This window comes from Pseudopipra pipra, chromosome Z, assembly GCF_036250125.1.
Source record: "Pseudopipra pipra isolate bDixPip1 chromosome Z, bDixPip1.hap1, whole genome shotgun sequence".
Lineage (NCBI taxonomy): Eukaryota > Metazoa > Chordata > Aves > Passeriformes > Pipridae > Pseudopipra > Pseudopipra pipra.
In genome coordinates this window covers 2,437,389-2,463,876 of record NC_087581.1, presented here as the reverse complement: position 1 = coordinate 2,463,876, position 26,488 = coordinate 2,437,389, and the positions used below count along the sequence as shown (strand labels likewise).

General features: G+C 43.8%; 1 protein-coding gene across 12 annotated transcripts; it reads right to left on the bottom strand.

The window, feature by feature from the left end:
• Positions 1 to 622: 622 nt before the first annotated feature.
• Positions 623 to 25,606, bottom strand: PIAS2 (protein inhibitor of activated STAT 2). 12 transcript variants are annotated; one of them, XR_010426365.1, is made up of 15 exons: positions 25,289 to 25,403; positions 19,288 to 19,762; positions 16,628 to 16,712; positions 15,940 to 15,990; positions 15,744 to 15,834; positions 12,492 to 12,626; positions 10,432 to 10,537; positions 9,767 to 9,840; positions 8,769 to 8,929; positions 8,051 to 8,184; positions 7,453 to 7,624; positions 5,168 to 5,307; positions 4,605 to 4,663; positions 3,301 to 3,338; positions 623 to 2,615 (listed from the first exon to the last, which is right to left on the bottom strand). XR_010426365.1 is itself a non-coding variant. In XM_064640936.1 (14 exons), the coding sequence occupies exons 2-14, from the start codon at positions 19,757 to 19,759 to the stop codon at positions 2,409 to 2,411; spliced, it is 1,869 nt and encodes a 622-aa protein (XP_064497006.1). In that variant the 5' UTR covers positions 19,760 to 19,762; positions 25,587 to 25,606; the 3' UTR covers positions 623 to 2,408. The 12 variants fall into 12 exon arrangements, 5 of the variants coding, with proteins under 5 accessions (XP_064497006.1, XP_064497004.1, XP_064497005.1 ...); XR_010426363.1 differs by lacking the exon at positions 25,289 to 25,403 and adding an exon at positions 3,667 to 3,828 and having other exon boundaries at positions 2,518 to 2,589; XR_010426359.1 differs by lacking the exons at positions 4,605 to 4,663; positions 25,289 to 25,403 and adding an exon at positions 3,667 to 3,828.
• Between the last annotated feature and the right edge of the window lie 882 nt (positions 25,607 to 26,488).

The following is a 26,488-nucleotide window of genomic DNA, read 5'->3' as shown; positions in this document are numbered from 1 at the left end:
GGAGGGCACTGCCCTGGTCCCACTGGATACACTGTTTTCCCATTCAGGAAACACCCAAATTCCTGCTGCTCGACAGGTGCAGAACCTCCTGGAGTATGAAGATCAGAAGTCAGCTCAGGCTGAGAGCCTTAAGGAAGGTAGAGCCTTTCTGTCACTAGGATTTTAGCAAATAGCTCACTTCCAGGAACTGCAGAAAAAGTTGTAGTAAACTGATGGGTGAGGGGAAAAAAAAAAAAAAAAAAAAGGCCAGTTGGTGTAGGAAGGCTTTCATTGCATGCTGTTACCTGCATCTTTAGTTATCTCACCTTCATTCTTTCTGCAGTTGGCTTGAAGGTTTGATACAGTTCACTCAAAGTAGTAAGGTGTCATCTAACTTTTTCTCCAAGATTTTCCTTGTGTGAGAAGTTCTTGGATAGACAAGAATGTATTTGGGAATTTGCCAAAGGAAAAATAAACCAAAACCTCATCTAGCTACAACACAGTCCTGCAGTCCTGCTTAGCAGGGCTTGAGAGGTGCAGGCCTCAGTTCAGTTGCAGCCTCCTCCATCCACCCTCTCCACCCACCCCAACAAATTCTCTGGTGTCTTGAGGAGAGCAAATAAAAGCATCTTCAACAACAAAGACCAGTTTTAAATGCTTTATTTTGGAGCCCCTCTCCACACTCTACTTACAGGTCAAGTCACTGTGCAATGGTGATGTAGAAAGCACTGATCTGCTGCAGGCCATCAGGAAAAACTTCCTGAGAAGCATGGTTTTATAGGAAATAAATCATGCTAAAAACTGATCCTTAACAGGTACAAAAAATTAAACAGATAAGGAGAAGAAAAAAAGACTAGATGCACTATTAAGACCAACATGTGAACTCAAGACTGCTGTGAAATATCATACAAAAAAGGCAATAAGGAACAGTAATGCAGCATTAAAGGTGGGAGTACAGGGCAGACAAGAGTTACAAAACATTCTGCTTCAATATTTCTCATCCATGTACTTCGTTCAATACTGTAACAGCAATGGAGAGCAAAAAGCACCAGACATCCAATTAAAGAAATAACGAAAGAGGAACATAAAATTAGGAAAAAAAGTGAAACCTTCACATTAGGGAAGGAATAATCTCAAATACATTTATTCAACAGAAACACACCACTTGGAAAAGCTGCTATGTCAGCATACATAGACAATACCATTATTCCAGCTCTATGGAAATGACTTGTTTTTCCTAGTCTGTAACCTCTTCCACATACAGTACTGCTGAGGTTATCCCCAGGTGTATGGCAGACACTGCACACACACGAACAAAGCAGCACACTTGGAGGAGTAAAACAGGAGGAAATTGTTCCCTTTGAAGTAGAAAAGCAACAATCAGGAGGCCAGGAAACATGGGACAAAGCATCATTGAGCCCTAAACACATAATTCCAATTAGGTGGGGACATTGTGCAGCTTCTGCCTTCCAAAAAGCCAAGCCTCCCCCACAGTCTAAGTGCAGTATTCCCATGCGGGATACAGCAGTTACTGAAGTGACAGAAACCATGAGCAAGAAATCCTTGCAAATACATCTGCACTTGAGAAACTAATTCCCATTTTATCTCCTTACAGCTGGCACAGAAAGCAACTGTACTCTCAACTGCATAGTTGGAGTTTTTGTGATGGGGATGTGTCCTGATTCCGACATGGCAGCACAGAGACTGTGTAATTCAGGGTTTGCATAGATAGTCTGTCCCCTTCCCAGCCCAAAGAACACAAAAGAGGAAGAAGTCACAGCCTAGGATTTTGTTGCATTTGAGAAAGACATGAAATTAGGAAAAAACCCCCCCAAACAATCCCATTTACAGAGGTTTCTTATATATCCCCAGGTAAGGGGGAGGTGGGAAACAAGACAAACAACACATCATGGCTATTTCAAAGCTTCATTGTCTTAATGAAGTTTATTACAGGCCCCAGTGAAAATATTAAGAATTCACTAACTCATACACTTCTGCACCTTTATCCAGGTTGTTGTTCTAGAGTGATTAAGTTTCTTTATTTATTAAAAAAAAAAAAACACAACCTTATTAATTTTTACATTATTGCTGTTTCTTACAACCAAATTAGAAAACATTTATGGAATCCACCTAGCAAGAAAAAGGCAGTGCTCCCAGAACAAACCAAAAACATAAACACATGTTCTCCAAGGGCCTTTTCTACACCAGCTACTTAATGAGCAGGGGAAAAAAAAAAAAAAAAACCAAAACCAACCATCCAATCTATCGCTTCTGTCTCCTGGCAACAACAAATTTACCCCCCCTTTCCAGAAGGGAAATCCTTTCAAAATAAACACCAGGATGACCTCCGGGGTGATGACGCTGGAGTTCCAGAGGGAGGAGCTGCAGCTCTGTGCAATGCCTGCAGGAGTCCAGTGTTGCCCCGAGTGTCAGTCCAGGGAGATGATGTCCAGGGAGATGATGTCAGGAGCACTGCTGTTGCTGCTGCTGGTTATCACCCCGGCCTCGGGCTCGGCCCTGCCGGAGGAGCTAACGAGCGTGCTGCTCTCCTGGTGGCTGGCTGAGGTGATGATGCTGCCAGGCGTGCTGCTTGTTAAGGTTGAGGTGAGACTATCCAAAAACATAGGAGGACAGTACTGCTTGAAACAAACAATGAAGAGTGAAGAGACTAACTGCACGAGGGAAATGTATTCTCTGAAGATACATCTTCCCTACAACAAGCACCAGACACGTTTCTAGTGGAACACCATGAAGGTGTGCACAGCAAGAACCAGACTTGTGCAAAGAGAGGAAGCAAGCGAGGATGGCATACACAAGCACTTCCCCACTACCTCCCCTTTCTGCTTTTCAAAGAATCCCAGAATGGTTTGGGCTGAAAGAGACCTTAAAGCTCATTTTGTTCCACTGCCCTGCCACAGGCATGGACACGTTCCACTATTCCAGGTTGCTCCAAGCCCTGTCCAACTTGGTCTTGGACACTTCTAGGGATGGGGAAGCCACAGCTTCTCTGTGCCAGGGCCTCACCACCCTGGCTGTATTCAAGTTAGTGCTGAGCAGGTACTTGCTTTAGAAAGGCAAACCGCCAGTAAGGAGCAAGTTTCCAGGCCTGGATTTATCATAGTAAGGCTAAACTGAACCCTCCTCAGTGCACCTCCATTACTGGCTCTCACTGGGAAACCAGATTTTCCTGGGCTGTGGTTAGGTCCAAGCAAGTGGACTGCAAACATGGTTTGGATGACAACAGCACCCTGATAATTATTGGAGCAGAATGTCACAAAAATCAGACTTGGAAATTAACGCCACAGCAGTTCAGAAACTTACCTGTGAATCAACTGGGATTAGCGAAAGAAAATCCAGACCTAGGAGGAAGAGAAGGATAATAAATTGATAAGTCTCTCTTTTATTCACACACAACAAATTTAAGGAATTTTTTTTTGTGGTTGTAGAACAGATTTTGCAATTGATACACAGCTTCTAAATGGAATATACCACTGTGACACCACTCTCAATGACTACTTCAGGCAGCAGCAAAACAAGTTATCTAGTACAAGTGGCTCTTTTTAAGAATGAGGATGACAATGATGTATTATTCACTGGATATTGCAGGGTGGTTCAATGTGGTTGCTTAGATGGAGGTTGCCGTTTGGAGCTGTTGGTTCATAATGCAAGTTTCACTGCATATTGTACCTGACTTGGCCAAACTGGGACATGAAGAGTGTCATCACATTAAAGATGCTGGAATGAAGTAAAGTCACAACATGCACAAGTCCAAAAACAAGCAGCAGGTCTCTTCCTCCACCCACGGGCAGCCAATAAGGAAACATTTCTAATATCATCCCCGTTTTGTGTCTAGACAAATAAAAGGAACGAAGAAGAGGAAACTACAAGTAGTTCAAAGTATATCCTCTAAGAGCAGTGACAACTAGCGTCCATCTTAAACACCATTAGCGTGTAAGCATTTAGGGCAAGATGTTTAGAATTATGAAACCAATGAGAAATTACCACATTTTTTTGTTTTGTTTCTAAATATTGGCCTTGTGTTTGCTATGTCAACAGAAAGAAATGATCGACTTACTCCCTCCCTCTCCCCTCACCTCCACATCTGTTCTGGCCAGTGACATCTCTCCTCCTCTTCTCCATTAGAGAGAAATTTTGAAGGAGATTTAAAGCTCAGTTGCATTTACAGAATTGACAGCTTCTTTTGTTCATGCACATTCTAGAACTTCTGTTGATACAGATGGACAACAGTTCTAGACTTCCATTCTCTCAGCTTACTCTCCTAACCAATTTGAGAAAACAACTGATTTCATAACAAGGGAGAAGTGGAGGGAGGGAGCAGTAAGGGAGCCAAAATGGACAGAGAAACAAGGGGAATGATATCCATCTCATTGCCAAACTGGTGCTGAAAGAAGAGGAAAAAACCCAGAGATGTTGCAGGGGAGGCATGGAAACAGGCAATGGAGCAGGGAGAGGGGAAGTACAGGAGGCCAAAGTGACACCTGTCACCACAAGTCACCACTTCCTGGGCTCTGGGTTTGTTACAGCCGGCCAAGAGAACCCCCAGAGTCCCTATATACAAGTGTTCTTTTCAAGGAGCCAGGATAGAAAACAATCAGTATCCCCACCTTTTGTCTGATATTTAGCAGCAGTGTTGAAGAATACATCATAGGCATTTAGGGTATGTCTAGGTAAAGAAAGTCAATAGAGGTCAGCTCACAGATTGTAGCTCACCTTAACCTTTTTCATACAGTCTAGACAGAGCACCACTACAATCAGCAAGCAGAGTATCTATACCAAGGGCTGGGATGAGTCAGCACCTTCACAACTCTACTAACTTAAACAAGCAACTACTCTCCCTCACTTCTACAGCGCATAACCACAGGATGTTTACACAAAGTCTGACTGAGCACAGCGAGAGCAGTCTCTGGCTGCTGTGCCCAAGTGCCAATTTGTACCCCAAAAGCAACATTTGTCACACTGCTGTTGCAAAATGCAACCTGAAACTGGGCAAACAACCTGCACTGGGCTTGCCTAGACATCACATCAGAGCAATACTGCATATAGTCTTGTTCCATTAGAAAAAAAACCAACAAAGTGTTAATCAATTTTTCAATTTTTACCCCCCTCCTCCCGCCCCCTTAAATTAATAATGCTGTCAGAACACACACGAAAAACATCCAGCACCTACCTGGCAAGTCCGATGAAATACTGGATATTGGTGGGTGATGGAATGGTACTGGGTACTCTGTTAATGAAGGAGGAATTGCAACAGCATCGACCGTCGTCACGCTGGGCACTCTGGCAGTGGATGGCTGGTACATGAGAACCCTGTTTCAGACAGCATGGGAAATTACAAACAACCTGGCCGTTAGTTGCAGAAGGGAAACCACACACTGCTGTGCACTCTCATTCACAAGTCACTGGGTTACAACACAACTCCAGCGTGGCTACTCACTACAAAGTATCCACTCTAATTTCCTCTTTCATAACAGTCTTCATAATAACATGACCATATCTTGGCTCTCAACAGCAGCTGTGACATAAGAGCAAGCTGGCATTAAAACAAAGTACAGTGCTGGAGTCATTGGTGACAAAGACAGAAATGGGTGTCTGTGAGCACACTCAGAGGGATGTGCAGGTGGCCAAAGTCAGGAGTGCTCAGTCTGATTCGTCCTCAGAACTCCTCCTCAGTGCCAATCTGTCATGCCAGGGGCATGACTGACCATTATCCAGCCCCCGGAGCACAGATTATACATGTGGCAATTAAATATAAGGCCACTTTACTCAAAGCCTGAGCCCAAGCTAAGTTTAGCTCTCCAGGAGCATACAACCAGCTCCAACCTTACTGCCTTTCCTCCTGCTGCCCGACCTCTTCACAACACTGTTACAGACACCACCATGGGTGCTCAGGCCACATGAATAAAGTAGTTCATAAACTCCAAGTCAGGTGGAAACACCCAGAATCCTGCACCCAGCTGCTTCACATCACTCCCTCCAGCCATGAGTGTTATCCACTCATGTCTTCCTCCCTGGACTCCTGTCTTTAAGCTACTTCTGGTGTCAGAAACTTGGATTTCAGACCCTCCCTTCAGAAGCACCTCTCACACTTCACCTACCTGCCTATAAGACACCCCACGGTTTTGCCAAAACCAGCAGACAACACTGTTTACAGGAGACAAGTTGTTGCCCAAAAGCCTGGCTTTGACTTGGATTTGAAGAATGAAAATGCCATATCCATACCCAAAAAGCAAGGAAAACACATGGGTCATAGAGAGACAAGAAAACTCAGTCCTCCTACAATTATGGTTGCAGGTAGCCACATCAAACACAGGAGCATGGACAAAAGTCTTGGTGCCTTCTGAAACTTCATTAGGAGATGCACTTGTAGCTATTTTTTCTTGTAAAAATAAGAAATAGAGTCTCTTGCAGAAGGATTCCTCCACAGTCCTCACAAAAAAGCAACAGCATTTCAGTATTGCTGCTGAAAGTGGTTGAAGATGACCAACTCTCTGTTCACCTAAGCCCACACACACATTCTTGTGGACTAGAGACACACAGCACCTGCTCATTTCTTCTGGCGAAACAGAAGGAGTTTGGGGTTATTTACTACTGTTTTACTACAAGACATAAGAGAGACATGGACACGCATGCAGCAACACTAACTGATGAGCCATTATTAAAAGCTGAGCTTGGAGTAGCAAGTGCTGGCAAGCCTGACCAGTGCCCCTCGCTCCCTGCAGGTCTCCAGTGCCCCACAGGCCACGAGCAAGAACAGTATGGAAGCCACAAACAGTACCTGAGCCGAGGTGCACAGATCAGGACAGAGAAAAGGTGGCACAGCAGTAAAGTTAAGCCTGGTGCTGAAGTCAGGCCTGACTATAAAGATGGAGCAGTTGCCAGAGAACTTGGGAAGTCGTTGGCTGTGCCAAGCAAGGTGCAGGACTGACTGATAACCACGGCCAACAACAGCGTTCAAGACATTCCAGAGCTTATCAGAGACACGGAGGAAAAGGTTGTCTCGATTCAAAACAGCAAAGTGCCTCCCTTGGATGAAAGACACCACACAGCCTCGTTCCCTGGGCACCAGAGCAGATTAGATAAAGGGTGTAACAAACAGCAAGATAAAGGATCACACTTTAAGATGACACTAACTTAGCAAGAATGCACAAAACTCCTCCACACGGCATAATCTACTTTCTCATGGGAACACTGTCCACTAGATTAGTCAGCTTCCTTTTCTATGGAGAAACATCCCTGCAAACACAGCGACAGTCAGTGCAAGTCTTTTGTGAAGTGTAAAACTATTTAACAGTGTTTTGCCTGCACAAAGTTACCGTATCAATACAACCTTCTGCAAGGAAAGGCCTAGAAATTCTCCTCTGGAAGTGTGGAGCTGGATCCCCAGTCCATTTCTCCACACATCAGTTTATCTGAGACACTACAGAATAACAACTAACTTTAAAATTGACAAACCCTTTGGTTGGACTCCCTTGTATTTCAGACATGAATATGCACTTCCTTTTGGCAGGAGGATCTTCCTCTTCATCAGAAGAGCTTTCTGTTGTCAGGTCGATAACGTCAACTTTCTTCTTGTTAACCTCACTGGCCACTGTCACAGGACAGGGTTTGCTAACAACACTGGAACCTGAAGAAGAAAATAAAGCACTGTTCTCTAAAGGCTGGTGACATCAGCGGTTTCTATTTGCAACACAACCAGGAACTCAGATCCTGCTTCATAGATCACCTTCCTGGCCACTACAGAGAATGTTACGGCCCAGTAACTGTTCTGTGACCATTCTGTGTCCCATTGAGGATATTAAAGCACAAACTTTCGTCTTCACTTATCAGTTAAGGGATGCAAAAGCAACCTTTTCATTTTCTTAACTGTTATTATAAAAAGGAAAGGCAAAGCCCAAAAGCACACTCTTTGTTTCTTAGTTCAAATTACAAGACAGTCTGAAGTACTAAGCCCTCCACAAAACAAACACCAACACCCACATACATTATCCAAGCTACAATTAAGTCTCCAAGACTTTTTGCTGGTTTGCAATCAGTACCCAGATGTACATACTTTCTATTTTGGTACATTGAGAACTTGAGACTTTCACAGCTTCTTTCTTTGGCCTCATGGGGCACCAGGAGCCATCTTCTTGGAATTTGATCTCATCCACATCTGAACATTCATTAAGAATTTCCATAAAGAGCCTGAAAAATAAATTTTCCCTTTTGAGTCCAATTGAAATTTTTCTTCTAAGTGAAAAGGAGACACAGTAGAAAAGATAATTACGATCACCTTCCACCCACTCTTCTCTCTCCTTAGTTCCTGCTTACCTGAAAGCCTGTAATTACAGCCTTTGCAGATATCAGAAAAGATTATCCCAACCTATCCATATTTCACTCCAAGATTACTGTAATTCAAAGATTTTCATACAAAAGCAGAAATCATCACCATTTGAACCAAGTTTGGCAATTTTTTTATGAGTTAAACTTTGAAGTTAACAGCTTTCAGAGACAGGGACATGTGAAAGGAAGACCTATCCCTAGATGTCACATTTGGATTTCTCCAGAGGAAGTACACTGAGGCTCAAGAGTCTCATGATGCAGTTAGGAGATAACTCACATAGTTCTTTACATGAGAGGAGAAATTAAGAGTCTAACAGTTCCTCCCAGACTAAAGCATTTTGACAAAAAATAGTATGAAATGGTTAAACCTCAAGAACGAAAGTAGCTGTCAAGTACATAATGAAAACTTTTAAGTAACTGTGTAATCTGCAAACCAAGTCTCTTACCCATCTAGTATTAGGCTCTCATAAGCTGCCTTTTTGTCACAGACAGGGCAGATCCAGGTAGGCTTCTTTTCATTCATTTGAAGATAAAGAGCAGCATCAAAACATTGCAGGTGTGTGCAAGTCACAGCCCGGCAGGGGATTGTCAGTCTCATTTTTCCCAGCTGTGGGAGATGCATTTAAAGAGTGTCAGAACTGAAGACAGAAGCAGGTCTGGATGGTTAACAATGAATCCAGAGGCACTGGGTGAAACAGCTCTCTCTGCTCCTACAGAGGTGCCCTGGGATAAGGGTGCTGCCAACAAATCCACCCCACCACAGGACGTACAATGCTCCTAAAGGAACAATTAATCTACATTCAAAGGCTTCCCAAAGCAGAAAACAGTCAGGAACATTTCTAATGGACCTGCAACCATGTTATTTCTAGGATCCTATTTTTAATAAATTACCTACTGAAGTACCTGCTTTCACAATTTTCTTTTAACTGAAAAATTCAGGCATTTTCCCGAGCTCCATGTACTAGTAAGACTCAGAATGACCAATTTCTGCCCAGAAACAGAAACCCCAAGGCAGCAATACCTTGTTACAAGATGATCAATTTTTTGTTTGCTATAGTAGCTGCAGTAAAGCCATCAAGATGAGGAGGTATGGATTTTACTTACTTTTACTGTATCCTTTAATTATAAACCAGCCTGCCCCATTAGCCTCAACACCTCAATATACAAGGTTACTCCCTCTACAGACATCACTATACAGGCACAAGCAGCAACTTGCCTCAGTGCTTCACAGCTGAGGCATTCACAGTTCTAAACCACAGATGGGTGACTGCTGCTACAGCCAGGTGCTTTAGATGCAGCCTTCTCCCCACTACTTTATACTGGCTCATTAATATAAAATACAAAGCCAGTGAGGTTTCTAAAGCAGGGCTTCTGAAAAGCAGCCCAATTCTGCACTACAGATGAAAATACAAATCTGTATCTGTAAATTTCCAGCCATACTTACAGGACACATCAGAGATACCCGCAGACTGGTTGTAGCAATCTCACTATCAGGATCTGCAGTTAGCTTTTCTTTAACTATTGAAATAAAGTAGGAAGTTACACACAGACATCATTATTTCAAATGCTAATCTTGATTCACTGGTACATGTACTTTCTTCCAGCCATCTAAAAAAATTAAGCATCTGGGAAACTAGTTCGTAGCAATATCAAACAACAGCTTCACTACTTATCAGCAATTGGCAAACTGCATCACAACATTATCTGATGCTGTTTGATTGCAGATGCACTAACAGCCACATGGTTAGTAGAGCAAACTCAACCCAACATGTGAAGAGAGAAATGAAACAATTACCGATGAGTAAGGTACGAGTGAAGAGAATTTTAAGATATTTACCTGCACCTCACAGCCCAGCACAGTAAGGGGTGCTCATGGCATTCCCATAAGGACATTTCAGATGGGATCTCTGGGTGTGCTCCCTACCAGCACAGGGGACCCCCACTTAAAAAAAGTGTGATGCCTCAGCAACAGCAAAGGGAACCTGGGACAACCTGGGCACGAACTTTCATCTCAAAATGCTGCAAATCCCTTCTGTATTACCAGGTTTAGCTTTAAAGAGACACCAACCACCCTCCAAAAGTACAGACAGGCAAGTTAATGAGACTTACTTAGTGCTCTGGAATGGTCGGGGTTTCTGATACCTTTCAGTTTTAACCTCTGCAAAAGCATAGCTGAAGTGAGCTGACGGACGAGATACACAGACATGGAGTAACTCTATAAAAAGAGTGATTAAAGGTGAAATGTTGATTTCATACAGTACTTCCACTATGTCAACAGATCACTATTTATACTAGCTGTAGCATACAGTAAAAAAACCAAAAAACTGTTATTAAAAGCATTGACAGAAAACTTCAATTTTGTGGAAGACCAACAGTGTGCCAGAATTCTCTGGCCAATCAAATTCAACTGTCTCACTCCAGTTATGACAACTAAGAAAAATAATTCCACAACCAAGAGACAACCTTGGCTCTTTTCTTGAAAAGATCAATTAGATAATGACACATCTCATACACACAGTCTTTAGGAACTCCTTACATTTGTATCCTAAATCCTTCCCTTTTCACCAGTGTCAGCGGGGAGTTCAAAGGATCACATGACAGAAGATATATGGTCTTTATGGTGCAAACAGTACACCTTCAGATGGCACAGAACTGCCCCAGTTTCTTTGTACCTTTTCTTTAGCTTGTTCTGCACTTCTAAGCCCAGCTTTGTTACACCGTGTTCACTCTGCTGAGCCTGGCCCCGCTCCCTGGCATTTCCTACTCCTCCCTAACTCACACCACTTGCCAGCTTCTTTTGTTCAGTGCTCACTCCCTCTTTGAGGTCACTAATGAAAAGTCTGCAAGCCCCACTGCTGCAGGATAATAATGGTTTCATCTGTATAATGAGCACAATCCATGACCTTTTATTTCTACTCTCTGCCAGCCACCTTCCTCTGGCTCCTGTACTGCCTGGGTACTGCACAGGCATTTTAGACAACACCTACAGCTCTGCTCTTCCTTTACCATGTAGAGGAAAACCAGCTCTCACCTAGACAAGCAGATAAAATGATCTAATTGCATGTGAAGCCACTAAGAAACAAGGATTTTTGGTTTTTTTTTAAAGAACAACCATCTGTTACCTGCAGAGAGAATGCTACAGGCTCAAGTCTGCCCAGCTCTGAGGGGTTTACACCCCCTTCACTCAGCACCCTTCACTATCAACCCAGTCCATGCCAACATCACATGAGCTGTGGATACCCCACGCTGTCCCCCAGGGTCTCACTTTGAGGATGAAAAGCAACGGCTGCTACGCAAGTTCTGGCACCAACTTTAAACCAAAGAACTCGCTTCACCTCTCAGGGCAAGAGGGAGGATGTCCAAGCATTCCAAGTCATCTGCTTTGGCAGTACAGGGGGGAAAGAAAGCAGGAGTCAGCAGGAGAGCCAAGACCACACACAGCACTGGAGTCATCTAAAGATTCTGTGCTTTGATTGGGAAGCAACAACTTAGATCTTTCCCTCCACCTCTGTTTTAGAAAAATTACCCTTTGATGTCAGCACTGCCCTTCATTTATTTTATGAACATTAGCTTTCTCTGCAATTTATTTTTAAAATTTTAATATAAAAGCTTATACTGGAGTCTCACTTTGAAACATGTGGTGCCTTCAGTCCACAGAATTTGATTCTGAAGAACAACTTAAGCAGCAAACTACTTTGGTAACTGAATCCAGAATTTACACAACTAATCAGAGATAAAGGAATAAGTAGTTTTTGACTTGTCAAGAGCTGAAAGAGTGTTGCAACAATTATTTAAACCTAGGATGAAGTCAGAAATTCCTTGCACTCTCCCTTTCTTTCCGTAATAAATCCACAGGGGGATTTACTATTTACACAAAAAGAATTTGCTATTTTTGACATGCATTTCAGGCAAACCCTTAAAGGAAGCCTTCTAATGTGAATCCCATAAGGAAGTCTTTCCATCTGTATGTGAATCTTATATATGTTACTGAAAACTACCACAGTTTTAGAGCAAACTTTGTTTCCTGGCACTGATGGTGAGTTCAGCCACCTAACACTAAACACTTGCTGGTGTGTGCCTTGCCAGCCACATCAGGCAGCAGGGGGACAGGAATGCTAGAAGAGGTTATTTAGACAAACTTCCCACACCCTACAGAACACACAGGTTACCTTTCCAATTTCAGAGGCCCAGGAAATGGAAATCTGGTTTGGCACTGCTGACGACAGCCTAACTAGAGATGTGATATTCAAGGGACGGCCGGGTCGCTTCTGTTCAATTCCATTTTTTGGTGGAGGAGCATATCCCTGCGGGAAGAAAGGACAATTAATGTGTTATCAAGTCTGCTGACACAGACTTGTTTTAAACAGATCCATGGGAAGCATGGATCCAACAAGAGACTGCAGCTTTGTCTTGCACAGAACTGACTGACAGATTTCATTTAGTTCAAGACAGTGTTGTTTTATACAAGAAATGCTCCCAGAAAGAATATGCTGGAAAAATGTGTATTTCTTTACCCGGAGAAACTCATGTATTCACAGACTAGTGCTTGGGAAAGGAGTCACTTTGAAATATGGTAAGTCTGAAAATAAAAACAGTAATAATAAAAAAAAAAAAAGAAAAAAAAGATAAAAACAGCCTCTTCCACCCCCTAGACCAGCAGACCATAGGATAATCACTGCTTTTAGCAGTGCTCACCACAGATGAGTGACCAGGAACCTCACCACGTGTGCTTTACCCCATAACACAGAGGCAGTAGACTCATGGGGACTGCTGACAATTTCACATTTAAAAGATGGAATGATTCGCCTTTTCTTTAACCAGACAAAACAGCTGCAGCCATTTACAGAATATACATCCCTATTGTTTTGCTGTAGTAGGTCTTTCTCTACTAATGAGCTTATGTGGATGAATACACCATTCCTGCAATATTTAGGAGGGTATTTCCACCCATACCATACCAGCCAAAATAACCCTGCTGCCTCCAACATACAGTGAGGCTGCCCTGCTTTCAGAAGAAAAAGAATGCAAATTCCCTTACATTTCCCAATTTTTTTCCTTTTTTAGAGACAGACTCTGCAGTGCACGTGACTCATTTCAGTGAAGTTTTTGTTGAGGTTTTTCTTCCACAGACGTTTTTCTTGAGAACAGATTCACCCTAAAATTCCTACAACAAATTTGAAGCCTTCCCTTCCAATCCTCCAGGAGCTGAGAGCACTCTGCTTGCCTTTCACAACCAGAATGGCCTGTTTAGTCAGGCTGCCAACTCCAGTGGCAAGCAACTGCCAACATTATTTGGACCTTAAGTCTTCCATGCTTCTTCCAAGAACCATATTATTCAAAGCAGGTATCATCTGCTACAGCCAGGAAATTTATCAACAGAAAGAAGACTGCTCTTCTATCTGGCTATTTCCAACCTGCCCTGCCCTACTGGACTTCGGCCTTTGAAAGGGACCTGCAGTGGCCCATGGAGGTCCCCTGAGACGAAAAAGCAATTTATCTTTTGACTTCCCTACAGGAGACTTCTGACAGGAGAAGCCCTCGCTGTAATGCAACATGTATCAAATCCTTGTTACCAGCACGGCAAACTCTACATTTATTCCTTTTAATTCATACCCAACACTAAGAGGAGGACACAGATGTAGGAGTACAAAGAAACACTGTGTTAACATGAGCTGGCACAACCTGAACCAGCATTGGCACACTGGCAGCATTTCCATGAAGCTTCTGGTAAGGACTGCAGCCAAGGAGATGACCAAGAATAACGTACAGACACCTGCAGAGGCAAGAACTGCCATACCAGAGAAAGACAGGTCAGTGCTCACTTATGAACTGTGCAAGCTGGCACCAGAGACTGGTATCATTATTTACCTAACACCAACACTACTGAGATGGACAATGCCGGTCTTTGAGGCAAAGAGGTTATCTTACTCTTCTTGCAACAGAAAGGAACCACGAGAGGATGCAGACAGTGACCACATCAACTAAAAAATGTCTGCAGAAGCACTCAGACTGAGACTGTATTTGTCATTCAGCTCATAGTGAAGGAGGAGGGGAAAGGAAGTTGCCAAGACAACAGTGTTTTTTTCACTTTCTCACCTAAAGTTCTGCTAAACAGATGAAAGAATCATCTTATGACATGCAGGAAGAATCTACAGGATTTAGATCCAAAGCAAAGCAATAATCCAAGACTACAGTTTCTGCCATGACTGTGACAAGTTACACACAAAATGGAGAGTACAACACAGCACAGCAGGGTGTAAACTATATTAACTCCTATAAAAACTGTAAACTGTATTAACAAGACACTGATGTCCACAAGATAACAACAGACTCAACTCTTTTTGGTTGGTTGCTGCAAGAAATTAAGACAATCTGCCAAAGAAAGGAGAAAATGCTCAAGGTCATCGCAGAGAACGTAAGTGTCACTTGCAAAAAGTACTGACCAGAAAACATACAAAAGAAACCCTCTTATACCATGAAGACATAAGTAGGGGGAAGAGAAACTGAAGAGTCTCATTTAAGCTGCATAGAGGCACAAAAAAAAAAAAAGTCATGGCTGCATAAAGGAGGAGGGAAGGTACAGGACAACACATCTGACACACCAAAACAGTTACAAGCATTCTGAAAAAGAAGTTTCACACTTTCTCCTGCCAACCAGCATCTTTGCAAACCCACTGCTGAAAAACACCTCTGTACTATGACTTTTTCCACCTCCTATAGGTTCCAGAACTATTTCTGAGTGGGTTGTGTAAGAGTTTCTCTCTGTTCTCTTGAACAGAGAAACCTATTCCAGAGGTATTTCGAGAATGAGAGTGCTTTTCCCTTTCTGCATACATCCAAGCAGGTGACCCTGCCCATGTACCGCAACATCAGACACCAGTGAAGTGTGACTGCCAACACCGTTCTGTCCCAGTATCAGCAAATGCTGGAAAGCCTCAGAAGTGCCTGTTCATCCCCATAATTAACTCTGCTCTACCCAGAACAGATGCATGGGAATGTACAAGTGGCACACAAGAAGGTGATGCCATTCCCTTGTGACAAGGAAGAACTTAAGCCTATCACAAACTCAGATTGCCCACACAGCAAGAAACACCACCCACAAATAAACTCAGTCTAAGGACTTATGAGGAGGATTCTCCATGCAGACACTGTTTTGTTCCTGACATATTCTGTTATGGTAACTGCAACAGATGAGGTTCACTATAGGTGGCTACAACACAATTAGCCATTACTGCTATTAATCATACTACAGCCACTGCATGGACTATATCATACAGCAAATGTACAAACCACATGCCTAACATTAGAAGAATTTGACTATTTGACTAATAGCTTGACTATTTTAGAAAGCCAACATTACAGAGGAACGCAACCTCCCCCCCATAAGCCACCAAGAAGGCACAAATGATACAAACACTTACCGGCAATGGAAAAAGCTTCCCATTTACTTTAATACACAAACTATTTGGATAATTGTCTTCTTGAGGGCAGCTTGTCTCTGCTAGGCATAACCTGCGTACACAAAAAAGAGAAAGCATCGTTTTCAAGTGTCCCCACAAACACTTATGTTACATTAGCCAATTAAGAAGTTTTAAGAGAACACTACAGAAAAGGTACCTTAGCTGAACTTGGACTGTGTAATCTCTCCTGCCTCCAGGCAAAAAGTCCCTGTGACAAAGAGAAGAAAAAAAGAGAAGTACCCATTAAGACAGCAGGACTCATATCCCAGTCATACACAGACAGAACTGGCACACCTGCTCCAGCATCACTAAACTTTGCTCTCATTTTTCTTTTATTGATCTATGAACAAGTCTTACAAGCGACACTTCTGTTTGGCTACTGCTAAGTTATGCAGGACTTCAGTATCGGCATCCTCTATCAAGAGTTTATAGTAGCCATAAAGTTTGATGATGCCAGAGAGGAAAAAGCACCTATGAATTGTTTTGGTTTACACCAACAGGTCTTGCAACAACATGAACCCTGGGAACAAACGATAAAAGCAGTCTTCCATTCCTGCAGACAGGAAACATGCAGGGAAGAGAAGCTTTCCACCCCTCTAAATAGTGTCAATTATTTAAAAATCAGTCAGTGTTAACTCTTTAATGGGGTAGGATTTATCCCAAACGCACACAAATTCTATGCACAGTAGTTCCTGAAGAAAACACGACAGATAAACTCAGCATAAGTTGAGGATTATCACTCTGCATCTACAGAGCACATGATGAACAAAATGAACAAAAACCCGCACACTTTCTCTTGAAATTTTGCAGAAGTGTACTTACATTATGCCACACTCATTTCTTACCTGGAAATACAGATTTCTCTGACTTGCTGAGGTGTTAAAGCAAAGATAAAAAACTTCTCCTGGAATCGCTGAATACTGCTCTGTACTAGAAAAAGAGAGACACAAAAGAGGTTGAACCACAGTGATTAAAGTCATTGATTAAAGCAGGATCTGCAATTGAGTTTTTCCTGGAATGAGGCATAAGTCATTGAATGTACTCAAATTGTAGTTGAATTGCATGTAACTGTCACAAGGAAAGCAACGGAACAAATCACTCATTCAACTACACTCAGATGGCTTAACATCATGTTACACTTCAGTACTAAAGCAGCTTGGCAAACTGTGTTACAATCCTTCCTCCCAAGGGAGGAAGGCTCAAACAAACACACGACAAAATATTACACTGGATACCTGACATAAGGAGGACCACAGAGATGCTGACAACTTCTGTAACGTACTACAGGAAGAGAACGTGCACCAGAAGTTATCAGTGGGCAACTGGGAAATACAGAAACAGCTAAAGGTAACTAAACTTTTGGGGAGGGAGGGAGACACCACAACCCCTAGTGCCAAAGAAGCCAGCTAGACTTTGTGTCTGGAATTACCCATCGGTAGCATCTGGCAAAAAAATAAATAACTACAACTTTCACATCAGAGTCCAACTTGTCTGTCAGTGACGGGAAGCAGCAAGATTTTAGTATTAAAGGTCAACAGTATGCACGTTTTACTTTTCTACTTTCTTTCAACTTGAAAACTTAAAAATCTTGACCTGAAATAAAGGAAGACTAGACATGTCCAATTTAAAATAAGCAGCAAGGAGGACATATTCAAAAACAGCACAACTAAACCAGGCATACTTGTGAGAGCTGGACTGCCTTGAGCAGCTGCACTGCAGTATAGAGCAGATATCTCTATGCCCAGAAAAAACACACAAAAAAGAAGACAAACTTGAAATAGAGCCCAGGTGGAGCAAACACACATCAAGTTCTTCAAACAGTTACAAACAGCTACACTGTGCACACATGCACATACACACCACAGGAGGCACTTGATATTTTAAAATAATACTTGAGTACATGTCAAAAAGACCATAGAAATATTTTGCTATTTAATTAAGTGGGGGTTAAAACCACACACCTACACTTGTGGTCTCATGTTAGTGCAAAACAATACCTACACTCATCCCTTTTAAAAGAGTTGCACTGAAGTGGACTGAACTCTCTGACCTACTCGTTATTTGAATCCTTAATTCCCAAACGCCCAAAAACTGTTTGTTCCATGTCCCAGTTGCCAATATCTACTAACTGGGAACACAAGCTATCCACATAAATATAAAAATATTAAATAAAAGATGCCAAATTTGCACGAGTCCACAATTCTCAGTCAATGTTACCATATCCCTATAACATCTGAAGGGCCCATTATTTGCATATCAATTACTCCTCATATCTGATTTCTATGCTCATCCAGTACATTGTGGCACTGACAGGTTATCTCTGCAAGGGTAATGACAGCACAGGCCAGAGCTGTCCAACACCAAAATAGCTATTGCACCAATACCGAGGTAGATATTAGACCCTCCTCTAACAGGGTGTCACAGACACAAAGAAGTGACAACTGGCACTGTAAATAACATTTCTTAGTAAAGTTTTCTGCTTTAGGTACTGGAGTATGACCTATGATCAGTATATGCCTCACTGAAATATAAGTCACAGACTAAAAGGTTTTATGATCAGTTTCGAAAATAAAATGTTTAATAGGATGCAAACAGCTTATTACTAAATAGTTAGGGAACTTTTTTTGCCTTTTAAGGTAAGCCACATTGAATTTCAAGACAGAAAATGTAGTTCCAAATAATTAAACATAGAAGACTGAGGCACTTGAGGAAGACAAACCGGATTTCAGGTTATTTGGAAGACAAAGGTCCACTCCATGTTATAACATCCAGTATGGCAACAACCTTCAGGCTAAGAAACCTTCAGCACTCTGAGCTCAACACTGAACATCCCAGCACAAAGTATCTCTTTCAGTGACAGATGTCAGAGCCTGCAGAATTGTTGCAGTGAGATAAGGGTAAAATAGACAAATGACTTTGTTCTCTTTACATTGTTGCAACTTGTAAGTTACTGAGACTCTGAAATCCTTTTCCTATTGACCCCGCCAGACCTATTCCTCATCTGTAACAGGCAGAGTTTTCAGGTCCAAATCTTTCAGTGAAAAAGTGGAGGTTCAGACAAGGTATTAGGGAGCATTTATTTATCAGGAGCGTGATCAAACATCGGAACAGGCTTTTTGGAGAAGCAGTCAATGCCCCAAGCCTGTCAGTGTTTAAAAGGCATTTGGACAATGCCCTTAAATATTACTCTTCAACTTTCGGTCAGGCAGTTGGATGACCATTGTAGGTACCTTCCAACTAAACTACCTGGCTCTATTATTTAATATTCCAAAGACAAAGGTCTTTAATCATATTACATTTACAAAAGAGAGCACTATTTTCCATGAAGTGTAGCTTTGCACTTCTGGGGACAAGTGGTGCAGAGAGGGCAAGCGTAAAGATGAGAAAGGAAGGGTGTTGCCACTTCTCCCCAGGAGCAAAAAGTCATTTAAGTCTGGGCTCAGTACTGTCAGAAGCAACACTTATTTCACAAATTAAGCCATCTGCAGAGGTGGTAAACACTTACCTAGACTCGTGGGTTTTATGAGCACATCAAGTACATCATAGAAAGGCAAGCTTTTCAGCTGAACATCAGGATGAACGGGTGGGATTGGAGGGGACGGCTGCTGCATCTCAAAGTGGGACTTAGTGTCTTGGAGGAGCACGGATCTGACAGGCGAGGAAGGAGACTGAGGCGTGACCGAAGTGGAAGGGAGTGTGTGAATGCCAGAAACGGCCAGGTCAGGCTCCACAGGAGAGGAACTACTGTCCAAGTTGAAAGCCGTAGGTTTTATTGCCGACAAATCTGAAAGTCCCTCGATCGTCCTGGGGTACCGTCGCCTATAGAGTTCTCGGATTTTGATCTGAACTGCCGGGCTGCAGCCGCTTTTCACTAAGTGCAGAGCCCTCATCAGGAGGTCATGTTTGCGCCCACTTTTGTTACGTCCAGCAAACCCCAGTAACACTTGCAGTTCAGAAACACGAAAACTTGATACCATATTCTAGAGAGGAGAGAGAGACAAGCACAGGTGAGCCAAGAGTGCCCCAAGGAGGCCTTTTCAAGGAGCATGATGAAGCATCTACTTGCCATCATCGCACCTTAGGTACTACCCACACCCTGAAAAAACAAAAGAGCACAGCTGGTTTAAAATGAAGAAACAAAGTGTCCAGGATGCAGGTTGAGTTTGGTTGAGTTAATAACTTCAAAGACTTGTTTCCACAGTGAAACAATACTAACAAACCTTTAATGCAACTCATGCAGCATTACCTTAAACTCACAGGCACATTCTGTAACACAAAGTAACTGGCTCACTTCAAGGAACAAGCAAACAACAACAACAAAAAAAAAAAAATCAGATGAATCAGTACTGTAACCTGTCTTCCAACACATTTCAAGCACTTCCTTACTTTATTTCTCAATTTCTGCATAGTTTGTTGTGAAATTCCCTTTATTTTGGACAGAGTGTTAAAGGCAGGCATGAACAGAGACAGGCACATCAGGTTTCACTGCTGAAAGGATGGCACAGCAAGGCAGAGTTTTTAAAAAGCCACATTATATCTTACTGTATACAGTCTATATACATCATACAATAGACACAGACTGTTTAGCCAACAATATTGATTCTTCAAATGTCACAAAAATCTTCCTGTCTTTTTCGTATCACATTCTGGCAACATGTGACACAAAGATCTCCGTTACTTGTGGAAGACTTTGAGGATTGAACTATGGTGTTTTGACTTTGCCTTCCCTAATCCTTACTACACAGAGCTTACACCCACGTGTTCTAACATAGATCTGATCTCAACTGAAGTTATAACACAACTATGGCTCAACCATGGAGTCAGTCACCAAAAAAACTCAAAACTTCCCCTGTGCCCCTGGCTGTTTGGTCCCTATCCCCCCCCCTTAACATTGTGAAAATTGTTTTGACAGTAAGACAGACCACCAAACTGTGTCAGATGAAAACTGAACTTAGAACCACAGAATCATTAAGGTGGGAAAATCCCTCTAAGATCAGAGTCCAACCATTCCCCAGCACTGCCAAAGCCACCATTAACCCATGTGCCCAAGTGCCACATCCACAGACTGTTTATATCCCTCCAGGGATGGGGACTCCATCACTGCCTTGGGCAGCCTCTGCCAGGGTTGGACAATTGCTTCCATGAAGAAATTTTCCCAGATATCCAATCTAAGCACCATCACCACTCCCAATGCAACTTGAGGCCGTCTCCTCTCATCCTGTCCCTTGTTCCATGGCAGCAGAGCCCGATCCCCCCCAGCTCCCCCCTCCTGTCAGGGAGTTGCAGAGCCAGAAGGTCCCCCCTGAGCCTCCTTTTCTCCAGGATGAGCCCCCCCAGCTCCCTCAGACGCTCCTGCTGCTCCAGACCCTTCCCCAGCTCCGTTCCCTTCCCTGCACACGCTCCAGCCCCTCAATGTCTCTCTTGTCTGAGGGCCCAGAACTGCCCCAGCACTGGAGGTGCCTCAGCAGTGCCAGCACAGGGAGGGCACTGCCCTGGCCCTGCTGCCACACCACAGCTGGGACAGCCCCAGGGCCATTGGCCTCTTGCCCCCCTGGGCACACCTGGGCTCGTGTCCAGCTGCTGTCAATGGCCATTTCTTGTGCCATTAAAAGATAGCAGGAATAAGTAGCCAGGACATGACTTTTCAAGGCCACATTATTTGTGCACATCAAAACAGCCATCTAAAAATACTATGGCAATACTCTCATCAGGCACACCCTTTCTTCCTTGTGGAGGAGACATGAATTCAGACACTGAATTTCAACATTTCCAGGCAGCCTGTAAGGATATACTCATGCTTCTATCAAGCAGATATTTTGATCAGAGCTAACACAGCAGCCTTGAAACAAGTATTCCCCCCAACACCCTGTCTATAAACGCACCACAGACACAGGAGGCAGAGAAAACAGTCACATTTGGCATTGAGCGGCTCACCCAAACTTCTGAAGAGCTCAACAGCAGATGTCACCTTAATTTCATCCCAGCAACTTCTTTCAACAGGAAAATAATATAATACAAGAGGAGATGGAAACAGAGTTCCACAGAGTTTGCAAACTGCTGGAGAAGTTTAGTTTCCACCTGGCATTCCCCTTTTACTTTTCCTTACTCTCAGTCAAACAGGGTGAGGAAAAAGTGTTTCAGCATTCATAAAAAATGGTTTGAAGCACTATAATAGCTTTATAGTTATGACACATAAAAGAGGAGCTGTGTTAAAATACTGATATTCATGAATTTACTGAGAACTTGATGTTGCATTTTTCTGTAGATGGCTGCAGAAGTTTGATAGCAACTCCAGCTCCTTTATTTCAGAAGCAGGCAGTAAGTATGATTCTGGATTCCATAATCAGAATGCAAATGAGCAAAATAATCCCTTACACAGATTAAGGAAACAGCATGTATTGCAAAATACCATCTATTACCCTGCCTGCTGCCTTCTGTGCATTCCTGCAAGTTAATCAAGGTGAAATGTGCAGTCAGTCACACCTCAAAACAGCTAACATTTCACAGGGAAATTCCACAAACTAGCACTTCACTACACGATGGATTCCATTTTATTAGAAGACACAGGCTGGATTCAATACCATGGTCAGAAAAATTTTAAATTAACACCTACATTAGAAGTGCCTGGGAGTATAAAAAAATACACATGGTTTTGTCCATTTCAGGTTTTTGAAATAAGTCTTGCAAGGGTAAGGTTTACTGTAAGTATTTAAACACTGGCTTTTACAACATTTCCCCCCTAAAGCTGATTCTACATTCACTTTAAGGCAACAACCACCATGTAAATGAAAACACACCTCATCTGATCAACAAATTCTGCCTGACAAATCTGAAATAAAAGAGGTGAGAATGTGCAAACCTCATGAAGTTCAACAAGGCCAAGTTCAAGGTGCTGCACCTGGGTGGGGGCAATCCCAAGCACAAACACAGCATGGTTAGAGAATGTTGCTCAGCCAGGTGATGCTCTATGGAGACCTTAGAGCTCCTTCCAGTGTCTAAACAGGCTCCAAGAGAGCTGAAGGACTTGGGACAAGGGGAATGGCTTCCCACTGCCAGAGGGCACTGTTAGATTGGATATCAGGAAGGAATTCTTGGCTGAAAGGGTGGTGAGGCCCTGGCACAAGTAGCCCAGAGAAGCTGTGGCTGTCCCTAGATCCCTGGAAGCATTCAAGGCCAGGCTGGACGGGGCTTGGAGCAACTTGGGATAGTGGAAAGTGTCCCTGCTGTGGCAGAGGGAGTGGAACTGGATGGCCTTTGAAGGTCCCTTCCAACCCAAACATATCTATGATTCTATACACATTTTACCTTCTTACTCCATTTACAGACATAAAGTGGACGCTCTTATCATCAACACAGTTTTATGGACACAACATACACTTTGGAGCATTCATAATTACGGTGCAAGGCAGGTATTGCTTCCAACAAACCCTAACAAGTTATTTTCTTTTGAGGTTCCAGCAATATTGCAGAAGACTGCAGCCTAGTTATTAACATGCTTTTCACATCACTCAATTAAGATTAGACATTCAAGTTGTGTCGTGTAAATGCCATCAATTTTCTCTTAAGAGAAGTTCTTTACAGCTGCACAGCCCAATAAAAAAGCCTTTTTAACACAGAAGACCAAAGCTATTTTAGTTTTAATGTTTCTCCATGAACACAAAGAGTAGTTTGACAGAACTCTAAAGAAGGAAATCAGACTACATAATTCAAGCACTTTATATTCCAGAAACACTTTTCCCCCTGAAATTCATACTTGAAGGTCATATGAAGTTTCTTATTACTAAACTTTAGCAACCATGATTAATCAGCAGAAATACTGTTCCAAAGCATTAAGCCGTAGGTGTATCTGATGTATCCTCTTTGTGAAAAAAAAAAAAAAAAAAAAAGGCAGCTAAGGCCTTGCAGGCATGAGGCAGACTGCTACATTCTCTTCCAAAAAAATACCTAGAGCCTTCCCAAAACAGGCCATGAATTATTATCAAACGTATGTTGAACATTTAGAAAAGCTCCAGGCTAACAGATTCATCCCATAGGCACTCCAGTTTACAAATAGGATGAATAGGAACATCAAAAACACGTCTTCAGACAATTTTTTTTTTAACTAGTGGCACCTCTTCTTTTGAGTGATGAAAGGGCAGCCCTGCAGCCAGCCTGAAACCCAGCTCCTTTTCCCCTCCATACCTCCTATACTATTTCTGGCAAGCAACTCAGGTGAGTTGCTATTAATTATCTGTTAATTTCAAAGGTATTTAGGTATCTAATTCCCAGAAGGAGACTATCAATACTTATGGATATCCATCACAGTGCCCTGGGAAACATGGATCACAGCTCCAACTTAAACCTGAAGAGGAGATAAAAGAAGAAGGGTCACCTCTGCCACAAAGTTTACACTGGGGCGTTCGCTAAACCCTTTGAGACACCTTGGAATGAGGGTTGAGAATGAATGAGGACACCGAGCAAAAACACAAACAAGTTTAAAGGGAAAAATAAAAAACAAACAACATAAGGTTACCTTAGGAAAAAATGAACCAACCATTCCTAAACCTAAAACTGAGACAGAGCGCTGTTGTCCTCAGACAAAGAAACTCAGTTCTTCCCATTATATTTTTACAAGCGAGCTCCTCAGCTGCACCCCAGCCGTGTTAGTGCTGGAAGAAGCCTCGGTGTAGGAAATTCTCTGGCGATTGCAGCACATTTCCCTCTCCTGGTCGCACCAACATCAGCTCATCCCTCAGACCTTCCTCTCAACTAAAGCCCAGCTCACAGCGGTTCCTATTTAACCCGATTTTATTCCTTCTGTAGCAAAGTCTAGGTCGGGGGGGACAAGGCGGGGGGTTGGCGTTCCCGCGGAATTCCCAGGAAGAATTCCACTTTTGCAGGTGCGGATGCTGCAGAAGGAACAACCTCCTCCTTCCGAACAAAGATACCCGCGGATTGCTCAGGAAACGGGAGGAAAAATATAAACTGTGCAGTCAGCTTTTTGTGTACACACCTTAAAAAATGAAAGATCACACACACATACACACAGAGAGACAAATCTGCTACAGCACAACATGAAAGACACCGAACTGGAGATAAAACAGGTCTGAAAAGCCAACACCGCGCTCCGCAGGCACAGCTTTCCCGGTGGGAAAGCAGTCCACGGATTCCCACAGATTCCACAACTATCAGCATTTTCAGCAACCCGGGGGTTATTCATCGCCTTCCCTTCGGCTCCCGGCAGGCGCCATGCGAGCCCCGGGGCCGCACGGCAGGGCCGAGGCGGCTCTAAAATGTCGGGAGGCGCGGGGAGAACCCCCCCGGCGGCGGCGGCGGCAGCAGCACAGCCCGCACGGCGGAGATGGAGAACCGGGCACCGAGAGGGAGGGTCCCCCCGGGCAGACCCCGCCGCCCCCCGGGGAGGCCGGGGCGTCCCCGCTCCCTCCGTCCCTCCCCAGGGAAGCCGCGGATCCCCCGCGCCGACATCTTGTCCCGCCGCCGCCTCTCGCCCCCTCCTTCCCCCTCACCCGCAGCTCCTCGAAATCCGCCATTTTCTACCCGCCGCCGCCGGACGCCGCCGCCACCATCATCGTGCACCCAGTGCGCGCCCCCGGCACGTGACGGGGAGGGCGGGCCGGCGGCGAGGAGGGAGGGACGCGGGGGGACCCGCGGGGAAAGCGGCCCGCTGCGGTACCGGGAACCCTGGGGGGAAACCGGCCCGCTGCGGTACAAACACAGCGGCAGCCATGAGGGGAGACAGGGCCGGCGTGCCACAGACACACCGGGAACCGTGAGGGAAATCGGCCCGCTGTGGCGCAGACACACCTGCCGGTGCCGGCCCTGACTCCGCGGGGCTCCTGCGGCAGCTGCGGGGTGGCAGGAAATCCAGCCGTCATGGACGTGATCCCGGTGGGATCACAGAATTGTTAAGGTTGGAAGGGACCTCTGGAGATCATCCAGTCCACACCCTCCCGCCCGCCAAAGCGGGGTCACCAGGAGCAGGTCACACAGGAAGGCGTCCAGGTGGGTTTGGAATGTCTCCAGAGAGGGAGACTCCACGCCCACCCTGGGCAGCTGTTCCAGTGCTCTGCCACCCTCAACATGAAGAAGTTATTCCTCGTGTTGAGGTGAAGCTTCCTGTGTTGTAGTTTACGGCCACTGCTCCACATCCTGTCGCTGAGCGCCACTGAAAAGAGTGGCACCATGCTCTGACACCCACCTTTGAGATGTTTATGTGCATTACTTATGCCCTCTCAGTTTTCTAGACTAAGCAGGTGCAGCTCCTGCAGTTACTCTCTGCTCATCAGAGGAGACTCGTAATCATCTCTGTGCCCTTCACTGGACTCTCTCCAGTCTTTCCGGTACTGAGGAGCCCAGAAATGGACACACCTGCTGTGCTCCCTCCCCTCCAGGATTAACACTCAGCCCTTCAACAGAATTGTTCTGTTACAAACAGAAAAAGAAAAACAGCAAATCACGGAAATAATAAATAAAAAATAACGGGGTATTGCAATTGAAGTGGATTAAATGGAAAGGTTATGATTTTACAGCTTTCTCAGTTTATCCACCCAATCAAGAGCACTCTCATAATTTGTGTTATAATGATGATGCAGCACGTTTTATTAATAAAAAATGAAGGGAAAATGTCACCAGCAGTAAGCTTCAAAAACTGGATAATGGGTTTCCCGCTGCAAGGGAAATGTTGAGACATTTACAGAAAAATAAAC

Coding starts and splice junctions, on each gene's coding strand:
- PIAS2 (XM_064640934.1), bottom strand. CDS start 25,312: ATGGCGGATTTCGAGGAGCTGCGG. Junction 15,835..15,939: donor ACAGTCCAAGTTCAGCTAAG/GTACCTTTTCTG, acceptor TTGTGTACGCAG/GTTATGCCTAGCAGAGACAA. Junction 7,625..8,050: donor TCAATGTACCAAAATAGAAA/GTATGTACATCT, acceptor TTTCTTCTTCAG/GTTCCAGTGTTGTTAGCAAA.